Source organism: Erpetoichthys calabaricus, chromosome 17, assembly GCF_900747795.2.
Source record: "Erpetoichthys calabaricus chromosome 17, fErpCal1.3, whole genome shotgun sequence".
Classification (NCBI taxonomy): domain Eukaryota; kingdom Metazoa; phylum Chordata; class Cladistia; order Polypteriformes; family Polypteridae; genus Erpetoichthys; species Erpetoichthys calabaricus.
In genome coordinates this window covers 10,709,314-10,736,140 of record NC_041410.2, presented here as the reverse complement: position 1 = coordinate 10,736,140, position 26,827 = coordinate 10,709,314, and the positions used below count along the sequence as shown (strand labels likewise).

At 40.8% G+C, this 26,827-nt stretch overlaps 1 protein-coding gene across 3 annotated transcripts in view; it reads left to right on the top strand.

The window, feature by feature from the left end:
- camsap3 (calmodulin regulated spectrin-associated protein family, member 3) overlaps positions 1 to 26,827 on the top strand; it is a 177,677-nt gene that overhangs the window by 98,621 nt on the left and 52,229 nt on the right. The window contains exons 3-6 of one of the 3 annotated variants that reach the window (XM_051920659.1): positions 3,724 to 3,870; positions 6,911 to 6,994; positions 9,124 to 9,156; positions 12,818 to 12,865. In XM_051920659.1, the coding sequence (XP_051776619.1) occupies positions 3,724 to 3,870; positions 6,911 to 6,994; positions 9,124 to 9,156; positions 12,818 to 12,865 (312 nt within the window). The remainder of the gene's footprint in view (positions 1 to 3,723; positions 3,871 to 6,910; positions 6,995 to 9,123; positions 9,157 to 12,817; positions 12,866 to 26,827) is intronic. The other 2 variants (XM_051920660.1, XM_051920661.1) reach the window with 2 other exon arrangements.

Genomic DNA, 26,827 nt, shown 5'->3' with positions numbered 1-26,827 from the left:
ATCTAAATTAGTGTGGCCGTGTACATCGTGTAACTAAGACGTGCTATCAGATGGACCGACTCCAAATTGTCTCTGTTTGAGCTCTTGTACCTGATGCTGCTGGGAGTTGTGCCATTTCCTCATGACGTTGTAACGGTTAAAGCAGGTGCAGAAGAATGGTGGCTTGGAAAAAAAAATTGTGGATTCTTAAAAGTTCATGTTATTTTTATGTGCAGCTAGTTTTAATTGTAAGTTTTACTCCTTAACAGCAATAAGTAAACATAAATTTATGAAGCACCTTTCATCTGCTCCATCCCATGCTGAGTTGATAAAGTATACTTTCAGATCACGATGGTGTTGATGGTTCGGTTTTTGTCTTTTTACGATTTTTGTAAAAATATACTAATAAGGGGGCGGCATGGTGGCGCAGTGGTAGCGCTGCTGCCTCGCAGTTAGGAGACCCGGGTTCGCTTTCGGGTCCTCCCTGCGTGGAGTTTGCATGTTCTCCCCATGTCTGCGTGGGTTTCTTCCGGGTACTCCAAAGACATGCAGGTTAGGTGGATTGGCAATTCTAACTTGGCCCTAGTGTGTGCTTGGTGTGTGGATGTGTTTTTGTGCTTGTCCTGTGGTGGGTTGACACCCTGCCCGGGATTGGTTCCTGCCTTGTGCCCTGTGTTGGCTAGGATTGGCTCCAGCAGACCCCCTGTGACCCTGTGTTCGGATTCAGCGGGTTGGAAAATGGATGGATACTAATAGGCTGAATATATTCATATTTAGAAATAGCTACAAAATAGCTACTTTAGTAATGGTGCTATACAGAAACTGCAGAGTTGTGGCAGTGTGGAGAAGCAGGAAATGTTTAACTGGCAATCATCTACAGATTGTCGTCAAAAATAGCAGAAGTCGATAAGAGCTGGAAAAGGCCATTTGAAAAATGCTGCATTTTATTTAACTCGCCAGAAAATAACAATAAGCTAATGTCGTCAGAGTTCATTCATCAGGTCATTAGTGCTTTGCCTTTGATTTTTTTTTTTTTTTTATGTCAATCTGGTGGAGATTCTTTCAACTTGACCTCAAAGCTGTGGAGGTCATGCCTGCTGTAATGATTAACATACTGAGCCTGCCGAAGCAAATTCTCTTCACCTCTGTCAGGCTCTCAAAATCAGCCGTTCATTTTTATGCCCCATTGAGCTTGTAGAGCTACAAAGAGAGGACTGCCTTAGGTCTGGCTCAGTGCAGAAGACATTTTCTTGTTAGAAGGTTTAAGCGCTGCTCTTCTCCCAGGGGGGTTGGTTATTTGGGTGTGGTAAACTGCATTACAATGAATTTGGTGGGAGATAAAGACAAACGGTCTGCAGTTTTGATCTGCATCTGCCAGTAAATTCTATTTCAACCATTCTATGATCTGCTTCTCACAACTGAAATCGGGCAGCGCAGCGGATGTTAGCCAACTTGCTGACCAACCACAAGTGTTACCTGGTAGGTAACCACCCATACAATCAGATTGTGATTCAGACTACGAATGCCATGAATATATATATATATGCCCCTAACGTTGCGCCACGGCATGTGGTTCGTTTATTTGACAGCATGTAGATCGGGGTAATTACATTCACGGCATTCATAGTCTGTGTCACAATCTGATTATATGGGTGGTTACCTACCAGGTAACGCTTGTGGTTGGCCAGCAAGCCTGCTAACATCCGCCACGGTGCCCTCAGTTGTGAGAAGCAGATCATAGAATGGTTGAAAAGCAGGCTTGCTGGCCAACCACAAGCGTTATCTGGTAGGTAACCACCCATATAATCAGATTGTGACACAGACTATGAATGCCGTGAATGTAATTACCCCGATCTACATGCTATCAAATAAACGAACCACACGCCGTGGCGCAACGTTCGGGGCATCGCCTCTGGTGCTGACGTCCGAGGTTCGATTCCCGAGAGGGAGTGCCTTAGAGTGTGTATGCCTGATGAGCCCAGAATTAGGGTGAAACACGTGTCACGTACTCTTTGCATTATTTGACAGTAAACTATTTCAACCATATATATATATGTTAATTTTTAGGTTTCTTTTTAATGATTTGACACTAAAAGTGCAATGGCATGCCCATCAGATTTGTTTCAATCTGCTTGTGGCAGTGCTGATCTGCAGACTATTTTAGATCTGGCAGCAGGTGGAGGGTTCCAACACTGCCCATTGAACTAGTGATCTGTTCTCAGCCAGCACGTGTCCACTTCTCGGTTTGTCATTGCTGGCCTCTCCCTGTTAGCAGGGTACTGCTGACAACTGCCACATTTTATGGAACAGAATGAGTGCGTTAATAATTGACTTGTGCATTCAAGTGAAAGCCAGTCATTTAAATATCTGGAATGCAGCTCTGTAGCACCAGGATATGTTGACACACACTGGCAGGATTTCCTCACTTGCTGTCAGGTGCTGCCAATGTAGGAGTAGAGCTGATAAAATTCCTTGAGCAATAAAAAAAAGAAACTTTTTTTGTGTAAGGAAGGGAGAATACAAGCAAGTATATTGTTTGTTGTGGAGGATCTAACCTAAAGCTTACTATTCAAAATCTATGTTTAGTCCCTTTGAGGACATCTTTAGTGACAAGGATTATGCTGACTAATGTCCATAATTACAGGAGCCTAGAAAGCATTTGATTAAAGGATGGCTATAAAACCCACCATCCATGGGATCAGTGCTGGACAATTAAGCAAATACTAGGATGTGCAGAGAGTATGAAGATGGCTTTTACTAGGATTAAGGGGATGGATTGGGTGCCTCCACACATTACGAACCAAGACCAGGGCTCATAGTTATGAAGCGTCTCAGAATTACTCAGAAACTTCACTAAAAGTCTGGCTAGGATAAGAATTTGTCCCACCTCGGAGTAGGACATGAGAAGAAGTCACAAAGTGTCCTAGTATCACTCCCAGCAAAGAATAGGCGGCCACATCTGAGAATGAATGACATTGCAATGTTATGGTACTCCTTGCCATAAATTAATAATTGTCGTGTTTTGTCATTTTCTGAAACAAATGCTGAGAGTTCACCACAAAGATGATAATAATATTCAAATTAATAGAAAACGAAGGTGGGATATTGCACTAAGCTGTTACATAATCGTTGCTACTTTGCAACATCATGAATAATATTGCTAGGGATACATTCCAGCTTCCCTGCAACCCTGTTCAGTCTAAAGCAGGCGTAGAAGAAGGATGGATGTGAATGCCTGCCTTGTATGATGGTGAAAGTGGTGCCTATCAAGAACGTTTACAATTTTCCTTTTTTTTTTTTTATCTTGGGTCAGAGGGCCCTCTTTAGTTGTGTTTCTCCGCCATATCCTAATTGGAGGGGGCAGAAAGCAATCGTGTTTTGAAGTTTTCATTTACTGCGGCTGCTTGACATCTGCGTTTTGCCTGGAATTGAATTTTCCAGAGTGAGGCCAAAGCAGCATGAGCCTCCGATTCTGCTGTGATTACAGTGCCCCATAGTGTCACAATAGGGAATTACAGGACAGCAGAGGCGTCTATTAGGTATACTGCACAAACTGGGAGTGTCGATGTGTAGCATTACGTTATACGGCACTGTTGGCCAGTTCAAGTAGCTGCTATGTCTTGGAGAAGGTCATTTACTTTTTACTCAGATCTTCGTTCTCAACAAGACCTTTGTGTATTTGCATTTTGACAACTGTTGCCTCCACTTTTATTTTTCATCTTTTTTTTCCCCCTCTCTCTGCAGAGTGCCCACTTGGCTTTGATTGACATGTTAATGGTGGCTTTTGCCACAAAGGCAATGAGCCTGATGAAAATGCCAAGCAACGTGGAACCACTGAGCAGCATGGGTCTTGCAGCCTGGGAGTGTGCTGTTGTCTTCTGGGTGAACAAGGTGTGTGCCGATGCCATTCACATAATGTAAAGAATACAATAGAGAAAGTTAAATCTTCTTTATTTTTTTGTTCTATGTTTTAAGCTTTAGCTTATTAAAGCTGGCTGACAGTATCTGGTATGTTTTCTTGAGAAGCTTCCACAATCCCTCAACAAAACACAGTTATTCATGTTCTCGGTTCAGACCGTCTCCTGGTGATTTGTGCATTTAGATTCACTGCCTCATCCTTCAGATGTATAATTGTGTTATCTGTAAATGATAAACGTTACTCTCTGACTAATACACAATGTCTGGGGCAGAACATCCAGCCATCAAACAATTCAGTTTGTGTGTGTTGTCACACACCCTAAATGTAGTCTGTTTATTAATCGACATGTACAGAACCAGCCAAAACATTTGACACACCCAGAAATGCTCATGTTATTGATAGAAATTGATATTTTTTTTAATCAAATCAACATAATTTAATTAAAAAAAAAACAAAAAAAAAACTGGCCAACACATTGCTAGTGTTGCTAACGACTATTACTGCTTGAAATGACATCAGAATGCATAGTTTGAAAAACAAATGCCTTACAGGTCCTCAGTTGGCTTCTTCCTTAAATACACACCTAATACCAATATCATCTGCAACAGAGAAAAGATGACTCCAGAATGCCAGACAGAAAAGTGCAGTCAAAGTGTGGGGGCTTTGTAGGGGGTTTGGGCATGGAATTTTAAAATTCTTGCCCAGTCAAAAAATGAAGACGGATTGTCCTCCTTGCAGTTTTTGCACAGTCGAAAAATAGGGGGTTGGAGGATGGAGTTTTCACACAGTCGTCCATGCCTGACAGAACGTAGAGTGGGATGAAGGTGAGGTTCTCGAAGATCAGGGTTTGGACACCTGAGAGGCCTGGAAGCCTCTGCCCCCAAACATGACCTACAATGTCACTGCTCACAGGTTTAACCTTTGTCTCACGTATTTATATGTCCATGGGGGGAGTTTAAGACATAAAGTGTTGTCTGTCTACCTACCTACAACACTTTGTTGCAAAGGTGATCTGTTCTTTTCACAAGTCTTATCTGCCCTTTTGTTTTTTTACTTCTCTGTAAATGGAAGTTTATTGATGGGGTCAAAAATTTGCTATTGAATTCAGATTCTGGTACTACAATGTTCAAAATGTTGGGAGAAGTTGATTTTAGTATGGTGTCTAATTGTTGCTAAAATTGATTTTCACTTCTTAAAATGAACGATTTTCATCTGCAAACTGTGTTTTATTGTGCTTTTTATTTGAAGACCAGCCTCTCCATTCAATTCATTGGTCAAAAGTCCCGTTTTCAAAAGCGTGACACAATGTGCCCGACTATTCTCATTTTACAGAGTAGTTTATTTAACAAAATATTAGCAAGAAACACGTGCATTTTGCACGTTGTGAACATGCGAGTACATGAAATGATGTATGGATTATGTAACACAAGTAACGAGTTTTTGACATTGTTTGCTGTTGTCTACTGTTGCTCACCATTGGGTCCCATTCTATTAGAAACTTTGTTCTCCACGAAAACATAAGATTCAAAATTTTCATGAATGTTATTGACATTGTTTGCTGTTGTCCACTGTTGGTCACCATTGGGTCCCATTCTCTGACAAACTTTGTATTGGGGGCTGATACAAATTTTTAATCTTATGTTTTTGTGGAGAACAAACAAACTCCAATGGTTAAATAAAACATAAAAAGTGTCATTTTTGGGTGATACTATTCCCTTGACTGTATTTCTGGAAGCACAGCCCTAGTGTGTTTATGTCAATCAAGATGAAGCACAAAATGAACAAGAGCTGCGGCTGTTGTGTGTTTTACAAAACCATTTAATTTGTCTTCTGGTTCCACTGCCTATCACTAAAATACACAATCTACAGATATCTTATATATAAATGTCTACGCATGGAAGTGTGTGTGTGTGTCTGTCTGTCCAGCCCGGAAGTGCGAGGCTACAGCATGAAGCTCAAAGAGCCAGCAAGGCGGCCCCCAAGTTAGTGAATCGGTAGAAGAAAGAAGTACGAGGCTGCAGCATGAAACTGAAAGAAAGCGATTCCATCGCTAAAGTGAAACCGGCGACTAAGACAAACTCGCTTAGCCGCTAATACACAAGTGAGGCGACACATCGGCAGAACGAAACCTCTGAGGAGAGAGAAGCTCTCTTAGCCACTGATAGACAAGGGGGGCGAGCACATCGGCAAAATGAAAGTGCCGACTCCGCATTTCAATATTTTTTCTGACGATTTCAATAGTTTCTAGGAGCCTAGTCTTTTTATAGCACGGGCTTACACAGCTAATATAAATATAAACACCGAGGTCTCTGTGTCCAGGCCCTCTGAGAACTCAGATTGGCCAGTTTGGCTTTGGTGACACAAAGAGGGAGTGTGAGACACATGAGGAGTAAAGGCGCATGCTGGCAGAGTTGCCTTCAAAGATGACATCTTGCCTGAAGAAGGGCCCTGAGTTGCCTCGAAAGCTTGCATATTGTAATCTTTTAAGTTAGCCAATAAAAGGTGTCATTTTGCTTGACTTCTCACTACATTCATAATGGCTAACACGGTACAACACCCTAGTACTTCAAAGATGGAAAGTTATAAAACCTTACTGAAGGGTGGAGAAAGGCACCTCGAAAATAATGACAGTCTACAAAGCAGGCTTTAGAGGAACACGCTTGAGAAATGGAATACCGGTGAAGAGAGGGAAAGAAGCCCATAGAGAGCAAATATTTTTAAATTATTCTATTAACCCGTCTTCGGCAGGTACAGTGGCTGGTGGGTGATAAATGACCTATTGCTTTCTATAAAGTGGATGGATGTTTTAATCTGCCCTCCATTTATTGGTACAGTGAAGCTTTTGTCATGGCAGCCATCACAGCTTGTAGACAAAGTGATGACAATGAAAACCAAGAAGAACTTCATTTTCATACAGTCACATGGAGAGGAGAATGGTCTTGAATGTTTTGACTGCTAATGCATAAGACTGTCATTTTTATGATTATTTATTTTTGTTTGTTTTTCTTTCAGCTAATTCAAAAGTTGCGACTCAGCTCAGAAAGAGAACATCAGCAACGACAGCAACCGGGAGCAGACATACAAGCACAGCAGTCGGTGAGATTGTAGTTGGAGGTGAATTCTTGTCGGGCAGTGTGGTCTAGGTTGCTAGCCCCCTAAAAGCTAGCTGCAGTTTAATTAACATTAGCAGCCTATGAAGTAGCGCTACGCTGGAGTGGAATTCAGAAAATGAACCACACTGCTCAGGAGATGACCAGCCATAAAACTAGCAGGGCATCCAATAGTGGGCTGCCACTTGTGAGTGTGTGGTTGTAAGGAATACCCAACCCATAATATAATATCAGATCTTCATGCATTTTCTTAGATGTTAATCCATCTCTGGTTCATGCAGAAGGTGGACAGGAAGCAATAGGAGCTAGTCAGCTAGCCACCCTGTGTGTTACGCCATTGCAGAATGTATGAGTAAATTAATATAGAGAAAAGCCAAGCAAAATGACACCTTTTATTTGCTAACTAAAAAGATTACAATATGTAAGCTTTCGAGGCAACTCAGGCCCCTTATACAGGCTTACATGAATTTGAAACAGAGTTTCCAAAATATGGCACAGGGAAAGAAATACTTTCCCTGCTCTCTGGTTTGCCATTAAAGTTTATATTAATTTACTCAGTAGTACTAGGGTGTTGTACCGTGTTAGCCATTATGAATGTCCTCGAAAACTTGGATATTTTAATCTTTTTAGTTAGCCAATAAAAGGTGTCATTTTGCTTGGCTTTTCTCTACATTCATAATGGCTAACACAGTACAACACCCTAGTACTACTGAGTAAATTAATATAAACTTTAATGGCAAACCAGAGAGCAGGGAAAGTACTTCTTTCCCTGTGCCATATTTTGGAAATTCTGTTTCCAATTCATGTAAGCCTATATTTTTGTGACTGCATTTGTGTCTTTTGGTGTATGTAATGGCGTTACTCGACACAGCTTTAAGAGACTCTTCAAAAACGAAACAAATGAAGCTGGCACAGTTCTCATGGTCACAATAATAATAATAATTCTTTGCATTTATATAGCGCTTTTCTCACTACTCAAAGCGCTCGGCAATTGCAGGTTAAGGGCCCAACAGAGCAGAGTCCCTATTGGCATTTACGGGATTCGAACCGGCAACCTTCTGATTGCCACTGCATATCTCTAGCCTCAGAGCCACCACTCCGCCTGCAAATGAAGTCATGGTCATGGAATGAAGAGTACAGTAATCCCTCACTTATCGCGGGAGATAGGTTCCAAGGCCGACCGCAATAATTGAATTTCTGCGAAGTAGGGACACTATATTTATTTAATTATTTAACATGTATTTGGACGTTTTTAAACCCTCCCTGTATTGTTTACAACCCACCATTTACTCTATTAAAAACAGGGACAACTGCTAAGCAATATGAAATCGGTAGATAAGTTTACACTTACTGTATAGCGAAGTACACGTAGAAGCTTGTAGGCGGTCATGACGTCGTCGACCTTGTTGCAAAGATTCCTAAAGCAGATTCCATCCAGACTACTGCCTTATCAAGTCCACTTGCAACTCGTTTTGCACCCTGGTTAAAGGACACTGCGGCCGTAGATCTTATATGCTTTTCCTCCTTTTTAAATAAAAAGAATCGATGTCCTGCAGCGGTGTAGCTGTTCCCTTCCTTCAACATATCCAAAACTTTTACCTTTTCTGCAATCATTTGCATCTTCTGTTGGTGCTTGGACACGGCCCCTGAAGCATTAGCACGTTAATGATGAATGAGTGAGATGAGACTTCCCGGTTAATGCAACACTCCGTCGCTGAGCCAATCAGCAGCACACAGGAAGTTAACTGTGTGCTCTGATTGGGTAGCTTCTCAGTCATCCGCCAATAGCATCTCTTGTATGAAATCAACTGGGCAAACCAACTGAGGAAGCAAGTAAAAAGACCCATTGTCCGCAGAAACCCGCGAAGCAGCGAAAAATCCGCGTTATGTATTTAGATATGCTTACATATAAAATCCGCGAAAAGTGAACCACGAAGTAGCGAGGGATTACTGTACCTCAAAAATGTAGTTAGAGTTTCATCTTCTGGGCCTTACCTTTCAATCCTGTCTGCTTTATTGAGAGTGTGGGTCTTTTGAATGGACTGCCTTTTTTAACGCATCTCCTTTTTTCTCCTTTCCACTTGGACCTGACCTTCCTCCCTGTTCCTCTGACAGTGTCCTACCCGCTGGTATTGGAAACTTGTTCCTGTAAGTGTCTTTTTGCTCTTTCTCCTCTCTAACTCCCTTTTTTTTATCTTGACTGTTCTACTTGTCTCTTTTCTAAACTACACCACAAGCACTCCCATCAGTGTCTCTAGCAGTAGTAGGAATATCCTTTAATGTTCTTATAATTTTAGTACAACTGAAGTTAAAAGATTGAAATGCAGTGTTATTACATAGAAGCATATTTGACTGCATGGTCTCATGTATTCTGCATTCATGGGTGCTTGGAGGAACGTTTTTCTAAACTGTTCACCTACATTCTCTTTATACCACATCCGCAGCACAATAAACCTTCTCCATGTCAGACTTTCTTGTTTAGATATTTCCTAGGCCTTTAGGTCTGTTAAAGTGGGCAAGAATCCTCCCAAAGAATTTAAGTAATGTAAACAGTCCCAGCATCCACCAGTTCACATGACCTCTTAGTGTAATGCTTTCATTAGTAAATGACTGAATGGAGATATGGAGCCTGTCTCTTAGACCACTGCATTGGGTCTTTCCAGAACTAACATGCGACAGTACTATAAACTGCCTTGATTAAAACTGAGTAAACAAATCTAGTGCTTTGACTTCATTTATTCATTTCAAATTGACGCTCATCTCAACTGTAGGCGGAGGTTGCATGCAGATATGACTTAAGGCACACAACATTTTCAGTGATTTTCAGATGCAGACTTCATTTACGTAATCTTAGAGAGTCGGAGGCAGTTGCGATTTGCTCCTGTGACTGCCAGCTGTGTAGTCCGACATTCCCAGTGACTCCGTCCAACTGGTCTGTGACGCAGGACCCTGACAAGATCTAAACAGGTGAAGTTGTGGGGGGCAGGGTTGTAGGTGTGAGTGTTGGTCACTAGTGATGAATGAATTCTGTGAACACGTGGAGACTTTCAGGAATCTCAGCAAAATGCATTGAAATCGATGGAGGAGAGACTGAACTAGTTTTGATTGGCTTACGATGGGGGCAATTGTCCTTTATGAGCATCTTCTAACTATGCCTGACCGATTATTGTGGCTAGAAATGTGATCTGAGTTGTGAGGAAGCAATGCTAGCCACTGCACCACTATGCTTCCCATCCATCCATCCATCCATCCTCTTCCACTTATCAGAGATCGGGTCGTGGGGGCAGCAGCTTGAGCAGAGATGCCCAAACTTCCCTCTCCCCGGCTACTTCTAGCTCTTCCGGGAGAATCCCAAGGCGTTCCTAGGCCAGCCGAGAGACATAGTCCCTCCAGCGTGTCCTGGGTCTTCCCCGGGGCCTCCTCCTGGTTAGACGTGCCCGGAACACCTCACCAAGGAGGTGTCCTGATCAGATGCCCGAGCCACCTCATCTGACTCCTCACGATGCGGAGGAGCAGCGGCTCTACTCTGAGCCCCTCCCGGATCTCCTGCTCTATTCTCCCCTCACTCGTGAACAAGATCCTGAGATACTTGAAGTCCTCCACTTGGGGTAGGATCTCGCTCCCAACCCTGGGAGGGCATTCCATTTCACCCTTTTTCGGCTGAGGACCATGGTCTCGGATTTGGACGTGCTGATTCCCATCCCAGCCACTTCACCTCAGCTATGAACCGATCCAACTATGCTTCCCTCAGATTAAATTATGCTCCGTGTTTCAAAAGGTGTCCCTCTTAGCCAAACGTTTTGGTGGTGTTGAAGCAATTTGGTAAGGCTGATGTATTGAGGCACATGTCAGCTGTGTGGATGTGACAATGGATTGATCCTGTTGATGATAGCTGCAAGAAGACTGTAGTGTCCATGGAAAAGGATCTAAAAGAACCAGAGTAACAACACCACAGGAAGACAGGTGAATCGTGTAACATGATTCTACGAGGGCCCACCACCAGAGCTAGAGGTGTCCTGGGGAGCCATTGCTTTCAAGGGCCTGTAACCTCATAGCATCACTATCAAAAGAACAATATTTAATCACCCATGGTTTCTGTCCTCCAAGAATGTTTTCCTGAGGTCACTGTCCTGGTTAAATAAGGCCACATGACCCCATTTGGCACCTTCATGATAACATGAAGTGCCTCATTGTCATTTACATCATCAAACATGGAGATTTTGGTCAGTATTAACCACCCCACCAAGTAGAACCATTTTGGGTCCAATGTTTAATTCCCTTCTCTCTATGCTCACATGTAACCATTTCAGTTTACCCAAATTTATTGAAAATTGGATGCAACTTTTGGGGGGTCACATTAGGTATAAACAGATACATTTATCAGCAAGTGACTGTTTTTTTTTTTATAGCTTTGTGTCCACCGCATTGCTCTAGACCAGGGGGTCTGCTAAGTCAGTCCTTGAAGGATGAAGTGTCTGCAGATTTTTGTTCCAACCCAAATGCTTGATTAGAAACCAGTCCCTGCCAATAACAGATCTTATTTAATTTTATGGTTCTGCCATGTCAGGTCATTATTCTTATAGCAGAGATTTATCATCCATATGATTTGTAACCTGAAGTGGATCAGTAATTCTTAGTCTTTCCCGTATTTCTCTCTTTAGTAAACCAGGTAGCTGACAATAAATACTTACAGGTGTAAGTGGAAACAAGTGAGATGAGAACTGCTGCTTCCTTGGTTATTTGCATCTTATTGTTAAAAAGGAGATCTACAAAATGGGGAATGCAGCTGTTTAAGACTAAGATAAGCAGTTAAGGGTGGCAAATCTTAACAAGGCAGTCAAATTAAATGAAGCAGAAAAATGTTGCTGGAGCAGTAAGTGCTTCGACAGCAATAACTGACTTCTCATTAAGAAATTGGGTTAGAATGAAAACCTGCAACTTAAATGGAAAAATGGGTTTTATGTGAATTGGCACTTTTCCACTGCAAATATTGAAAGCGGTTGGGTATGTAGAGTTTTTTTGGTTTTTATTTTGCACAATTGGAGCAGTGGACACTTATATGATTTGCTCAAAGTAGCTCCCAATATTGTGATTTTACAGTCAAGTCAATTAGCTCTAAAAAGAAATGTCATCTGTGTAGGCTTATGTGTCTCTGGGATATGATTGTTATTGCAGTGCAAGCATATTATATTTTTAGATAAAACATGAGGGGTCATTAGGTGAGAAAATCTTAAATGGCTGCTCTAAATTTACAACAATATTTTACTGTTCTCTCTGTTAATCTGCTATTCAGTCACAAAGGGACTTTGTGGTGACAATCTTGCATATCCAAAGAACAAGCCAATGGGGTCTCTAATATTTTTCTGAATATGAACACTTAAATTACAGCATCCAATATCATACACTTTATCTGTCGCTCCAAATTCTTATTTGCATGTCCCTTATGGAAACAAAGAACAGATGAAACAAAATTTGGCAAATGGAAATGTCAAGTACCTTGATACTGAATGTTTTAACAATCTTATTTGAGACAGGTGTAAATTCAAGTATCAGAATCATCTGCCTCTGTAAGGTCCTCCTGTTGGCCAATGAAGTGAGCTAAGAGACGCACGCTAACGATGCAACAGATAGTAATTGGGTGTCTGTGTGAGGTCCGCATGCCTGATCACATGACTTTCCTCCGCCCCTTTTCTTCCACAATACCCCCCCCCCCCCCCCCCTTCTCTGACTCTGTGTAGCTCTCTTTTTCTTGGCGGCTCCGGCTGCAAAGTCGCATTTATGCTTTTTCTTTCTTTGCCATTGCATTCAGCATGCCATCGCTTTTTGTTTGAAGGAGTCTGGGAATAAGCCTCCTGTGGTAATGTATTATCAATTAATCAGTTTTTGTAAAGAAAAAAAAATCTGACATAGTTTTTCCTTATTATTATTATTTTTCTTTCTTTTTTTTTTTTTTTGGTATTCACTTTTAATGGGGATGTTCACATTCCCTTTTTTGTTCTTCTTTTCGACTTGAGACTACAGTTTTGTTTTGTTCTCCCGTTCTTTCATATGGATACTGTATTATTCAATTCAATTCATTTTTGGTATAGTGTTCTTCACTGAGTGCAGGCGTACAGCACTGTGACAAGTTCTCAGGTGAAATGAAGTTATAAAATGTACAAATTACTAACTACAGATATAGTACACATAAAGACACAGTATGGCTTTAACATACAGGAAAAGAAAGTAGTGTGAAGCTGATTAACATAAATGGAAACCAACAATGTCTGTCCATTAATTAATTGTTGAACTATGGCAATAGAGAAGAGGAAATTAAAACCTCCTGTCAGCAGCATCCCTGGAGAAAATAAGCCTCTAAGCGGTCCACGGTCAATTGTAGGAGAGAAAGTCAAAGTCTTTACTCATCTGTATTCACAGGTATTGGTAATAGAGAGGATGTGCAAAGTTAAATAAGCCAAGTTGTGACGATTTGAACGTTTTGGCAGTGATGGGTTTACACATGCACGCACACACACACACACACACACACACACACACACACAAAAACTGATTTTCAAGCAGTCGCAGGGTTCTGCTTTGATTTCGTGGTCTAATGGAAACCTTACCCAGAAAGTCATATAGCTCGTTCCAGGTTGAACATTTCAAGATGGTAGAAATCGTAGTGTCTGACGTACAGTAATTATGGGAATGCTGGCCATTAAGCGCTCATAATAGTAGCAACTGAATAGAATGCGACTCAGTCTAACCCTTCTTAGTGTCTCCGAGACCCAGTCTAAGACAACCACATACAGTCATTGTATGGGGTATGGAGGTTCTGGGGGATTGATTCTCTCTAACCTCAAAACCATTGAATGACTGTCTGTGATTGTCTTAGACTGGGTCTGGGAGACCATGGGGGTATGAGAATCGTCATACTGGAGTGGAAGGGGGTTTCCTTTGGAGAAACAACAGCTGACAACAGTAAACATGAGTGGGGTGGTTCTTGGAGGTTCTGTTCCCCTTGCAGGCAGAATTGCTGCCAACAGTCATAGCAGAGCAATAATTATTCTTTCCATTTATATAGTGCTTTTCCATCCATCCATCCATTTACCAACCCGCTGAATCCGAACACAGGGTCATGGGGGTCTGCTGGAGCCAATCCCAGCCAGCACAAGGCAGGAACCAATCCCGGGCAGGGTGCCAACCCACCACAGTTATAGTGCTTTTCTCACTACTCAAAGCGCTTCAGTCAGAGAGGAGCCACTTCAACCAACACTAACTGCCAACTCTATGAACTGCCCACACCGACCAATGGCAAAGCATTTTGTGAACTGTAAGCAACCTTTTCCCATTGAATAAAATTGTGTGTCACAACTCAGTGACCCAAAATCCAGGAGCCCATAGTTTAGGGAGCTAGGCTTTATACACACATTTAATTTTATTCTGCTGATGATTATCAGTCTATATGAATATGATTTCTTTTGAACTATGCAGAAAATGAAATTGCTTACGATACAATCAGTTGAAGACCCATATTTAGCAATAGGCCATTGTCGGGCTTAAGAAATCCAATCTGTATTAAATGAAAGATTTTTTTGGCCTAGGACCAAACGACCCTGATTTGGTGATTTATGGACAGCAATACTTCTGCTTTAAACAGTGCAATTATACATTTATTTAGGACTTAAGATTTATCAGCGGGTGGCTTTCATTTCTACTCTGCATGTTAAGTTTATCCCTTTTTTCAAAGGGTCTTCTGAAATGTCTGTATTGTATAGAACAGGGTTGTCCAACTCCAGTCCTGGAGGGCCGCACTTGGCTGCAGGTTTTCATTCTAACCCTTTTCTTAATTAGTGACCTGTTTTTGCTGCTAATTAACTTCTTTTGAATTACTTTTACTTGACTTGGTTTTTAAGAACTGTTTCCCTGAATTTTTTCATCGTCCCACTAAATTGCTTCATTTATTTCCTTAAATGGCACCAAAACAGAAGTGAAATGTGAAGTGAGTGAGCCAACAGAAGACCAACTAAGTCGGGGCCTCAAACTCCAACCAATTTCACTCCAACCAGTTGCTTAATGAGGCGCTGAGTCTTGTCTGCTCTTGCACAATGAGAGTAGGAACAAGCCATGGAATTAAAGAACGAGTTTAATTAACGACGTTTCCGAAATTGTGGATTTTCTAAGAGCAGATCAGCATTCCTGAGGCCTTCGCCTTTCTTTATGTTCAGATATTGTATGATGGTCACAGTTTGCTGGTCCTGTTTTGGCTCATTTTGTGTCTCATTATTGTTTGGCTGCTAATTAAGGAAAAAGAAACAATTGAGGGGTTTGAGTCTTCAAGAGCAAGTCATATAAAATGAATTCAAAAGAATTAGCAGCAAAAACTGCTCACTAATGAAGAAAAGGGTGAGAATGAAAACCTGCAGCCCTCCAGGACTGGAGTTGGGCACCCCTGGTATAGAACATTGTGGGTTAAGGCTAATTTTGACTTAAAAACCTAAAGGTTGTTGTTTCAGATCCCACAACTGACACCTACAAGTGCTACAATTGGAAAAATAAAGGAAATGGAACCAAATGAATCTCAAATGTTGTATATCCCCTTGGATAAAACCTTTGACTAGATAACTAATAAGATATAGCACAAGACACAGGAGTTGTTCAGTCACACTGCCTATGAAAAGTGTTCACCCCTTAGACATTTTCATATTTATTGTTATACAACATTGAAACACTCATTTTGGCTTTTTGACACTTCTGTACAGATAAAGACTATTTAATGTAAAAACATATCCCTGAAAAGTGGTCTAAGCTGATTAGGAATATAAAACACCAGATAATTGGTCACATAAGTATTGACCTCCTTCAGGTCAGTATTTGCTAGATGACAGCCATGAGTCTGTGTGTCAATCAGCTTTGCACAGCCATTTTCTCCTTCGTCTTTGCTAAGCTACTCAATTTCTCTCGGGTATCATGGTGATCATGAGTGAACAACCTTTTTTGTGTCCAGCCACAGATTCTCAGTTGGATTGAGATCCGTACTCTGTCTTGGCCACTCTAGGACATTAATACTGTTGTTTTGAAACCATATTTATCTTTTTGAAGTAAAAGAAACTGCGTTCTTATTATACCAGCACCACTGGGTATGAGGCAAGAAGCACATGTACCTGTATGCCAGTCCTTCACAGGGCTCAGTTGCACAGTCAAACAGAAAAGTGTGTACTGCGTGCTGTCCAGTAACAGAACTCTATAAATAAAGCATCAGTTTGATTAAACATCTCTCTATTAAAGTTAAAAATATCCTGAGAAGAGACAAGACTTTTTAGCCTGGGACGAGATGTGACTTTTTCAGAGAGATACTTTCATGACCCACGAGATGAGACTTTGTGCCAAGAGATTTAACCAGGCCTGGGGCTGGAAATAAAAAAGAGTAGATGACAAAGTAGAACGTCGTAAAGAATTCAAAAACGTTGACGTGATACACATGCAGAGCAGGTTAGAGACTATGAAAGTCCTAAAATTCGAAAGTCTCAAGTACTAGGGTGTTGTACCGTGTTAGCCATTATAAATGTAGAGAAAAGCCAAGCAAAATTTTATTGGCTAACTAAAAAGATTACAATATGCAAGCTTTCAAGGCAACTCAGGCTCCTGAAGTTGCCTGAAGAAGGGGCCTGAGTTGCCTCGAAAGCTTGCATGTTGTAATCTTTTTAGTTAGCCAATAAAAGGTGTCATTTTGCCTGGCTTTTCTCGAAAGTCTCAAGAAAATGATAGTAAAGATCACATTAGCGCAAACAAACAGAAATTATTAAAAAGTCAAAGTGAACTTTATTGTCATCTCAACCATATGCAAGTATACAGATAGACGAAATTGCAAAGCTCAGGGTCCACAGTGTAACAACATGAAGTGCAAATAATAAATTAAAAATAGAATTAAAATTAAAACACAAACAAGATAAGACATTGTGCAAAGACAAGACAAAGAAGTAGCAGCAATATTGACGTGTAGTAAGCAATATGATAACGGAACAGCAAAAAGAGATTGAATATATTGTTTGGATTTAAACTTTAAGTTGGAGACTTGTAGATCATCCCATTCATGTTGCCATCAGGGAAAAGTAGTGTTTCTTCCCAATGAAGTGGCGTATCCGCAAGAATTAAAAGATTTGTTGATTGGTGAAAGTGAAATCCACATACGTGAGCGGCAGAGACACACAGTGGCTGGTGGGCTGTGAGGGGTGGGCTGTGTGATGGGGTTGGCGAGCGAAGCCCCCTAGCATTTATAAAACCACAATATGATTATCACAGACACCAAGCTTATTTTGAAATTCATGGTGGCCGATGATGATGTTTTTTGCACAGTTTAATGACGTTTTCACAAAGGAGAACTTCAGATTTCTTGCACGTGTAAATGCAGATTATTAAGAAACCAGGTTTCTGCCTTTACTGGTTATTTATCTTAATCTGATTACGTGTCTGCATGTAATAGGTAGTTATAGGTAATGTATGTAATGTTTTTATGACTTTGCTATTAGTCTTCTTCACCGTTAATATCCGTGGTCAACATTTGTGAATTGAAATTCTGTAGAATTCTGCAAATGGTGAGGGTGGACTGGACACAGTAGTCTGTAATGGTCTCAAAAAAGCACCTGGTTGGAGGTTAACAATAAGAAAGGGATTAATAGAAACCCACTGCTGCCTCCAGAAAGAAAAGGATACCAGTTGACCCACTTGCTCCACACAACAAACACTGCTAGCTGACCAGCTGATCTACAACTTCACTTTTGTGTGTTCTGCTGGCAGAACTCTTCAGAAATTTTACAGTAGCAAAATGCCATGTCTGTTCTGACTCAGCCTCATATAAAGAAGAGCAGATCAATATCTGGTAATTGCTTGAGGCCAAAGTTTTCAGTATCCCGGGTTACATTATCCCCCATCAGCGTCATATACTAGCTATCAGAAGGCTATAAAGTACACTGCAGGCAGTAGAAAGTAGTATGGAGTATAATGAAAGACCACAAGATAGGAGTATGGAAAATGGAAAGCATCAGAATACCACTCCAGATGACCACATTGTGCTCAGATGCTGCGGTTCTGCTGTACGTGCAAAGAGTGGATGGAGTTCAGCTACTGGATGCTCAACAACTCTAAAAAGGCTAATAATTTAAAATCACATCCACTTGTTAAGATGGGATGAAATTTACATTTAGATTGTGTGATGGTCAGCATTCATCCAACAACATTTAAATAACATCACATTATAGTTTCTAGAAGTTCATTGTTGATAGCATATCACTCGTGAATGACTTGGTCACTGCTTTTCTTCTGTTCACTGATTTTCAAAGCTTTTCAAACTTTTTTTCATTTTAGTTCTCTCTTTTCTATCTGTAGGTACACTGCCTGGCCAAAAAAAAAGTCGCCACCAAAAAAAAGGTCACACTCTCTTAATATTTCGTTGGACCGCCTTTAGCTTTGATTACGGCACGCATTCGCTGTGGCATTGTTTCGATAAGCTTCTGCAGTGTCACAAGATTTAGTTCCATCCAGTGTTGCATTAATTTTTCACCAAGATCTTGCATTGATGATGGTAGAGTCTGACCGCTGCGTAAAGCCTTCTCCAGCACATCCCAAAGATTCTCAATGGGGTTAGGGTCTGCACTCTGTGGTGGCCAATCCATGACCTCCTTCCATTGCTCCAGAGTCCAATCTTTATGCTCCCTAGCAAATTGAAGCCTTTTTTTCTGGTTTGCCTCATTGATTAGTGGTTTTCTTACGGCTACACAGCTGCTCAGTCCCAATCCCTTGAGTTCCCTTCGGATTGTGCGTGTGGAAATGCTCTTACTTTCACTATTAAACATAGACCTGAGTTCTGCTGTTGTTTTTCTTCGATTTGATTTCACCAAACGTTTAAGTGATCACCGATCACGATCATTCAGGATTTTTTTCCGGCCACATTTCTTCCTCGAAGACGATGGGTCCCCACTATCCTTCCAGTTTTTAATAATGCGTCGGACAGTTCTTAACCCAATTTTAGTAGTTTCTGCAATCTCCTTAGATGTTTTCTCTGCTTGATGCATGCCAATGATTTGACCCTTCTCAAACAGACTAACATCTTTTCCACGACCACGAGATGTGTCTTTCGACATGGTTGTTTAAGAAATGAGAAGCAACTCATTGCACCAGTTGGGGTTAAATAACTTGTTGCCAGCTGAAAGATAATCGCCCATGCAGTAATTATCCAATAGGAGGCTCGTTCCTATTTGCTCAGTTAAATCCAGGTGGCGACTTTTTTTTTGGCCAGGCAGTGTATAAGCTTTGACTAAACTGCTCAGGCAGGTAATCAAAATAATGATTTATCTAGGATAGGTCAGAGTATGGGCACTGCCAGCTAGGTCTTTTTAAAGTGGCGCTGAACTTTGCAGAGTTGCTAATTTCTTTGTAGTTTATAGATGATTGCAATCATATACATGAAATAGTCATCAGAGACCCACCTTTGTTTTGGGAAAACCAAATTATTTTTTTGTAAGATATTCTGTTTTTAGTAATCTTATGGTTCACCTCAAGTTAAAATTAAATTAACTGGTGAAGAAGCCCCAAACAACCCATTCCCACATGCACTTAAACACTGTAATGCAACCGTTCCATCATATGTCATCATGTCTACGGATCTCAACCAAAATGAGAATTTAGCATCAGAGGAGCTTAGACGTTGTTCAATGAAAAACAGAACCAGAGTGTAATGCTGGTTTTCACAGCACTGCCATATAAAGCTTGCTTAAGTTATGAACCCCCTGGCCTTTCTCGGCTCACTAAGGGAGTTCAGTGTAGAAATGGGCCTCATTGGTCCGATTTCCAGGAAGTTCAATTAAATGCAGGTAAACCTTGCGTTTGGGGGTTGATTTGAACATAGTTTTGTAAAGTTTGACTTGCTTGTATGGAATGTTACTTGCTTTTAATAAGTTTAATAAAATGTTAAAAAAATGACTTTACAGGGCCTTCAGAAAGTGTTCAGACTCCATCACTTTTTCCATTTTGTTACCTCCTGTTCTTGTGCTAAAATCATTTAAACCCTCCTTCCAGAATGACAATGAAATATCATATTGACATAAATTTTTAGTGATCCCATCCACCTTCCAGGCTTCTTGGGTCTGACACATCTGGATTTTAGGATTTCCTGCCATTCTTCTCTGCAGAACCTCTCAAGCTCCGTCAGGCTGGATGGAGACCATCAGTGGACAGCTATTTTCAAGTCTGTGGTTAGGTTCAAGTCTCAACATTCACAGAGCTGTCACCTAAGCCATTCCTGTGTTGTCTCTGCTTTATGCTTAAGCATCAGGAGGAGGTGAACCTTTGGTCTAGTTTGACATCCAGAGCACTCTGGGTCTGGTATTCATTAAGGATATCTCTGTGCTTTGCTACTCCATCCACTCTTCCTCAACCCTGACTAGTCTCCCAGTCCCTGACGTTGCCACCACCATGCTTCACTGTTGGAAGTTTCCTCCAGATGTGATGCTTAGAATTGAGGCCAAACAGTTTGATCTTGGTTTCAACAGACCAGAAGATCTTATTTTGTATAATTTGAGAGTCCTTTTGGTGCCTTTTTATAAATTCCAAATGGGCCTTTATGTGTTGTCTGGCCACTCTGCCATCAAGCCCAGATTAGTGGTGGTTGTCCTTCTGGAAGTTTCTCTCACAGAGTGAATATTGGATTCTCGGTCACCTTTCTGACCAAGACCCTTCTCCCCTAGTTGTTCAAATTGGCCAGTAGCCAGCTCTAGGCAGAGTCATAGTTGCTATAAAGTTATTAAATTTAAGAATTATGAAGGTCATTGTGCTCAGGGGAACCTCCAGGGATGCAGACTGTTTTGTAGTCTTCCTTCCTCAGATCTGAGCCTCGACACAAACCAGCTTCTAAACTCTACTGACAATTCCCACGACCTGATGATTTGGTTTTTCATCTACTATTGGAACTTCTAGTGACAGGTGCGTGCCTTTCCTAATCTTGTGTAATCAAGTGAATTGACTGCAGCAGGGCTCCAAGCAAGGTGCAAAAACATTTCAATGATGATGAATAGTGTGGCATAGTGGTAGCACTGCTGCTTTGCACTAAGGAGACCAGGGTTCACGTCATGGGTCCTCCCTTTGTGGAATTTGCATGTTCTCCCTTTGGCTGTGTGGGTTTCCTCTGGGTTCCTCCCACGGTTCAAAGACATGCTAGGTGAATTGGTGACCCTAAATTGGCCCTAGTGTGTGGTTGGGGTTGATATGTATGTATGTATGTGTGTGCGTGTGTTTGTCCTGCGATGGACTGGCACCCTGTCCAGGGTTTGTTCCTACCTTGTGCCCTATGCTAGTTGGTTATAGGCTCCAGCACACCCCCATAACTCTGTTCAGGGTGAGAAAATGACTGACTGACTGATGATGAATAGAATGAGATGCACCTGAGCCAGACATCAAGTGTTATAGCAAAGGGTCTGAATACCAGTGTCAATGTGATATTTCAGTTTTTATTTTTAATAAATCTGTAAAAATGTCTAGCTTTTCTTTGTCATTCTACGATACTGAATTTTTGAGGAGGGAAACAATGAATTTTAAATGATTTTAGTGTAATACTATAACATAACAAACTGTGTAAAGTGAAGGTATCGGAGTACTTTCTATCTGAAATAACTACAAGGCTGTGTAGAGCTGGAGCCCATCATTGGCATACGACAGGAACCAAGAATTGGACATGGGACAGACGAACACATATACTCATTGGCCCACATTTGGTCATGTCTGGATAATTTGGAATTTCCATTTAACACTCCTCTCTACAATGTGCAAGGAAACTAAAGTACCCAGGGAAGCACAGCATAAGTACCATAATGAACTGTCCATATTCCACTTAAATATTAACTATATACATGCACTGTATTACTGTAGCTCAAAAAATTCTTGTTAAAACAACTTCTAATTCTTGAACTTTAAGTAGAGATTGTTGGAAATTCCACTATTATTAGGCTTTGAGTCCTTGTAATTAGTTTCATTATTTGAAAATGACTGCTTTGGCATCCTGACTTTAATAGACGTTACATCTCCTGTAAATCGATATGCTGGTGCAGATTGCAAATCTTGGCTATTCTTCATGGTGAAAGCTATTCTGACCTGTAGTTGATAAAGCTAAACACCATTGCACTGATGGTTTGCATTTAGTAAAGTCTTACTGATAGCTGAAAGGCAACCTCTTAAATGTTTTAGAGGTCTCATGACAGACAGTCCATCATACTGTTAAGAAGAAGTGCACATTAATGCACAGACCCTGAGCTTCCTATCATCCTCTTATTTTGCTTCCTTGGCAAGTATTAGGAAAAGCATTTAAATGAATACTCCGCCCATAACTATATATTACTTACCCTGTATAGTGATGACAGAGAAATATTTTTAATCTCATATTTTTATGTGTATATGGAGATAACCAAGTTTCTGGTACAACAGGCGTCTATAGTGAACAACAGCAAACAATATCTGTAGGAAAAAATCTCCTTTACTTATGTCACATAGTCCACGTGTCAAGTTGTCCAGTTGTATGCTCATAATGTCCCAAACACATGTATTTTTACTAAAATATTAAATTAATTACACCACATCCAGAAAACACTCATGAGTGAAAATGAACTGTGCTCAAACGTGAGTGAGCATTTGAATTGAAGACCCCTTTCCCTCCCTCATTCATTGGTCACGAGTGCAGCCCCATTTGCCAGAAGTGGCTTATTTAACAATATTTTTGTAACATATGCACGTTTGGGACATTTTGTCCACGCGACTAGATGACTTGACGCCTGGATTATGCAACACAAGTAACATGAGAGTTTTTCTTGAACGTTTTTGATATTCTTTGCTGTTGTCCAGCTTTGGTCAACATTTACACCTGTTTTTTCAGAAATGTTATCGTTTTTTATTCACCAAAACACAAGTTAAATATTTTCTCAGTCATCACTACAAACTGTGGAGTAACTAACATATTAAACAATGTATTTTTTAGGTGGAGTATTCCCATAAGTGTGGTCTTTATCAGTGTTTTCCTTTTGGTAACACTTCCAATAATGTTCTGCCTGCAATGTGTCTATTAGTCATATACTGTTATGTAACAAGATATTAGGCTTCCTTTGGTCTTAATAGCACAATGTGTTTTATCATAGTAGGGTCCTAGGGTGGCCCTATTTTCACTTCCAAACTCTTTACTACATAGACCTTAACAGAATGCCCCAAATCCCATCTATAACCCTTGTATGTTTATTCTTACCAGGCTCACCACTGCCAGGGCTGACTACTATTGCTCTTCCCCCTTTCTTTTACATCTGTAATTAGAGTAAAACGAGAAGCAGGAGAGAAAGTTACACATTTATTCATGTATTACAGATAATATGCCTAATAAATGGACAGAGTACAATGAATGTGACAAAATTATACAATCTGCATAGTAGGTTATCAGGTGGCTCTCTGTCTTAGTGTGTTGATTGGCCACTTTGCCCGGCAAGGCCCTTGGATGGAATGGTAGCAGCAGACAGCACGGCCATCTGCATAGAGCAGCAGCAAGAGAAAGAAACACCTCATGCCACTGCAGTCGTACATTTGATCAATTTCTCATGAAGTGTTTTGCGTGTCTTGCATCATTGCGTGTATAGTTCCCAATGACTCATCTCAAGCAGACTCAGACTCCACACACCATGTTCGTTCATCTCGTCCACCTTTATTCCCCGTGGCTAGTGGGCCAATCAGTTCCTGCTTTGGAATTTGAGCTAGGGGCTACTTGCATGCAATAGGCTTATCTGATAAATGGAATGGCTTAAATGTTATTTAAGTTCATAGTATATCTATCTGTCTGTCTGTCATAATATAATAATAATAATTTAACTCTTTGAGGGCTGAATTTCCAACTCAGTTTTCTGAAAAGCACACAAAGAAATAGCTTCACACATAAATCAACATAAAACATCTATTGCTATGTGCTGTGGCTGCTGTTGGCGCATGTTCGGCATCTCTGGCACAAGTGGCTATGCAGGGGTGTCTCAATGGCCAGCAGGAATGCATGTTGGTCCGGCCGCCTGGCTGTCTTCGCACTGCAGGTAGGTGGTAGTTGCAGTAGTAGTGTGACACAATATGGTTTGTACCTCTTCTCATCATAAGTGGTGGTCCTCCCAGGTGAACGCTGCTGTAGCCGTATCAGCTACATGAACGTGTTCAGCGCCATAATCAGCTGTGGACTGATCAGCCAATGCTGGTAACCTCACTTTCATTTTTGATCTCCATCTCCAGATCACTTACATCAAATTCCAAGTCTGACAAGTCAGAGTCCAGTTCAGCGATAATACGTAAAACGTCTATGGAGTATTTTAATTTGCTCATTCGCTTTAGTCTCTCACCAGATGTTGATGCCATTTTAGAGGTTGTTTGCTCTTCACTACTCGTGCACGCACAGGAAATCGAGGTTAAACTAACAAAGCTACTTAACTTTCCTTCTAGTAAAGAGAGTCAAACTAAAACACAAGGGTGATTTTTTTCACAATTTACAGCCGATTAACATCCTCTACCCCTAAATTTTGGCAAAATTTGACATCAGCCCTGAAAGAGTTAATAATAATATAATCCCTGAGGGGAAATTGTCTTTTTGCATGTCTTTGGGTATCAGATGGAAAGGTCAATTAATAGAGCACCCTGGAGCAATCCGGTTAAGGGCCTTGCTCAAAGGCCCAATAGAGTAGGATCCCTTCTATCAGTAACATGATTTTTATCACATATTATTTTATATGCTAGATATTGCCAATTTGTTTTTTTGCTCATCACCACACAAAGCATCAATAAGGTGGTTATTCACTGTTTCTTTGTACAGTGTGGTGTACTTTAGTAACTTCACCTTGGTTGCTTAAGAGAGTGATAATATGCCTCTCAGTATTGCATGCTTCAGTATAAGTCTTCTGAATCCTTAATTAATGCTTAATAAGATTAAGTGAAGCTCTCATAGTGCCACCATAAAAAACCTCACACTGTTCCACTCAGTCTGAACTAGTGTGGTGCTGAGGTGTCACCTGTTGCATGGCTGTACTCGGGTACTAATCTGGATCCTGAGTTGGTTCGTCATGTGGTGGGTGCAGCAATGCAGTGTATCAGCGCCTGCTCCTAACCTCACTCTCTCTGTCTCTCTCTAACAGAGAAAAATATCTAGCATATACATTTTTTTATTATTAATGTCTTAACAATAGAAATGTTTAAAATAAAGGGAAGCAGTCCTTGCTTGGGGACATTTGTGACCTAACAGATCAGGTTATGTTATGTTATGAACTGTAGTAGAATGTAAAGAAATCTTGTGTTCACGAAGACCTCTGAGAGAGGAAAACTGTCCATTGCGTGTTTAATTATCTCTTCAGCAAATAAGAGGGAGCATTCATCACAGTAGTCTGTTACAGAATGATCAGAATGGTCAATGTAATAATGGAAGAGGTCCATTTTATAAACAACTGAATTTACAGAATGGTGCTGAATTCATCCTGACATTTACTCTGATTTGGTCATTGGCTTACACCCAAATAACTTATCCAAATTTTCCCCTGAGGACGAATAAAGATGTATCTGTCTGTCTGCTTGTCTCACTGTCTCGGCCTTTTGTTAGGGGGAGAGCTAACCAGGTGTGCAGGGACTCTTTACATTCTATGAGCCAAGTTCCTCCAGGGGGAAAGCTTTTAGGTTTAGAGAAAAGTTTTATGTTGATGAGCCTGGCAAATGTGACAGGGGCAGGCAATTAAGGAAGAAAGTTGCATGAAGTCAGACAGTGAGATGAATAAGAAAAAAGTAGACAGGAGTTTAGCTGACCAGAGAGAATCAAATGTAAGTTTATGTGCCACCTGAAACTACACATCTAGCACTTTCAGGTGGTAAGAGTTTGCAAAGCCACATTCTATTTGCTTTTGTTTATGGCTGTAGGTATTTGAAGGTTAAAACTTAACCTTATCTATAATATGTAAGTAAATGTGTAACCTTCTCTTCTGCCTGTTCTGGTACTCTCGTCTAATTGCTGGAGGTTACAGATGTTAATGGAAGGGAGAAACGCTGAAGTACTGTAGCATTAAATCCTAGCAGTGTGGTAAACATATGGGTTTTTGAGACATTCTGTTAAGGTGTACATAATAAAAAGAGTATAAAGGGGGAGAGTAGGGTCACCCTAGGACCCTACCATGACACAACACCAGCATATCACAACTGCTTTGTAAGTGTTATTAAGATGCAAACAAGCCTTTGTTAAGGCCGTGTTGCACAGCAGTAGGTGACTAATAGTTGCATTATAAGTAGAAGCCAATCTAATCTAAAGTCGTACCACCTTTTTGTCTGAGCTCATTAGTGAATACAGTTTTGCAGGATGTGCTGGGCTGAAAGACTTGTCGTGATTTAACTTTACTATGTTAATGAAGCAAACAGGGACAACATAATGAACAGTTCAAAGAAAATTCCCTACAGTGATTAACAGAAAAAAAAATATATATATAGGGTGCTTTTTGCTTCATTTCTAGCTGCCTTTGCTGGAAGCAGTTCTGTTGGCCGGCTTTCTTGAATGGCAATATGTGTGTGTTGAGCTGGAGCACAGCTTAGAGCGTCCTCGTGCGCGCTGGGCGGATTACCCCAATACATTGTGTCGATGTGCCTCTCTCCCCTTTGATGACCAGCGGAGCTGCAAAGTTTCACCTTTTACCTTCTGTGGAATAATACAGTATGCCAATGAGCCCTTCCCAACTTTCTGTTTTCCTTGTACTCTCCTCATTTTGTTTTGTTTTTTTTCACCCACCCTTGCCCCCCATGCATATCACTGTCTTGT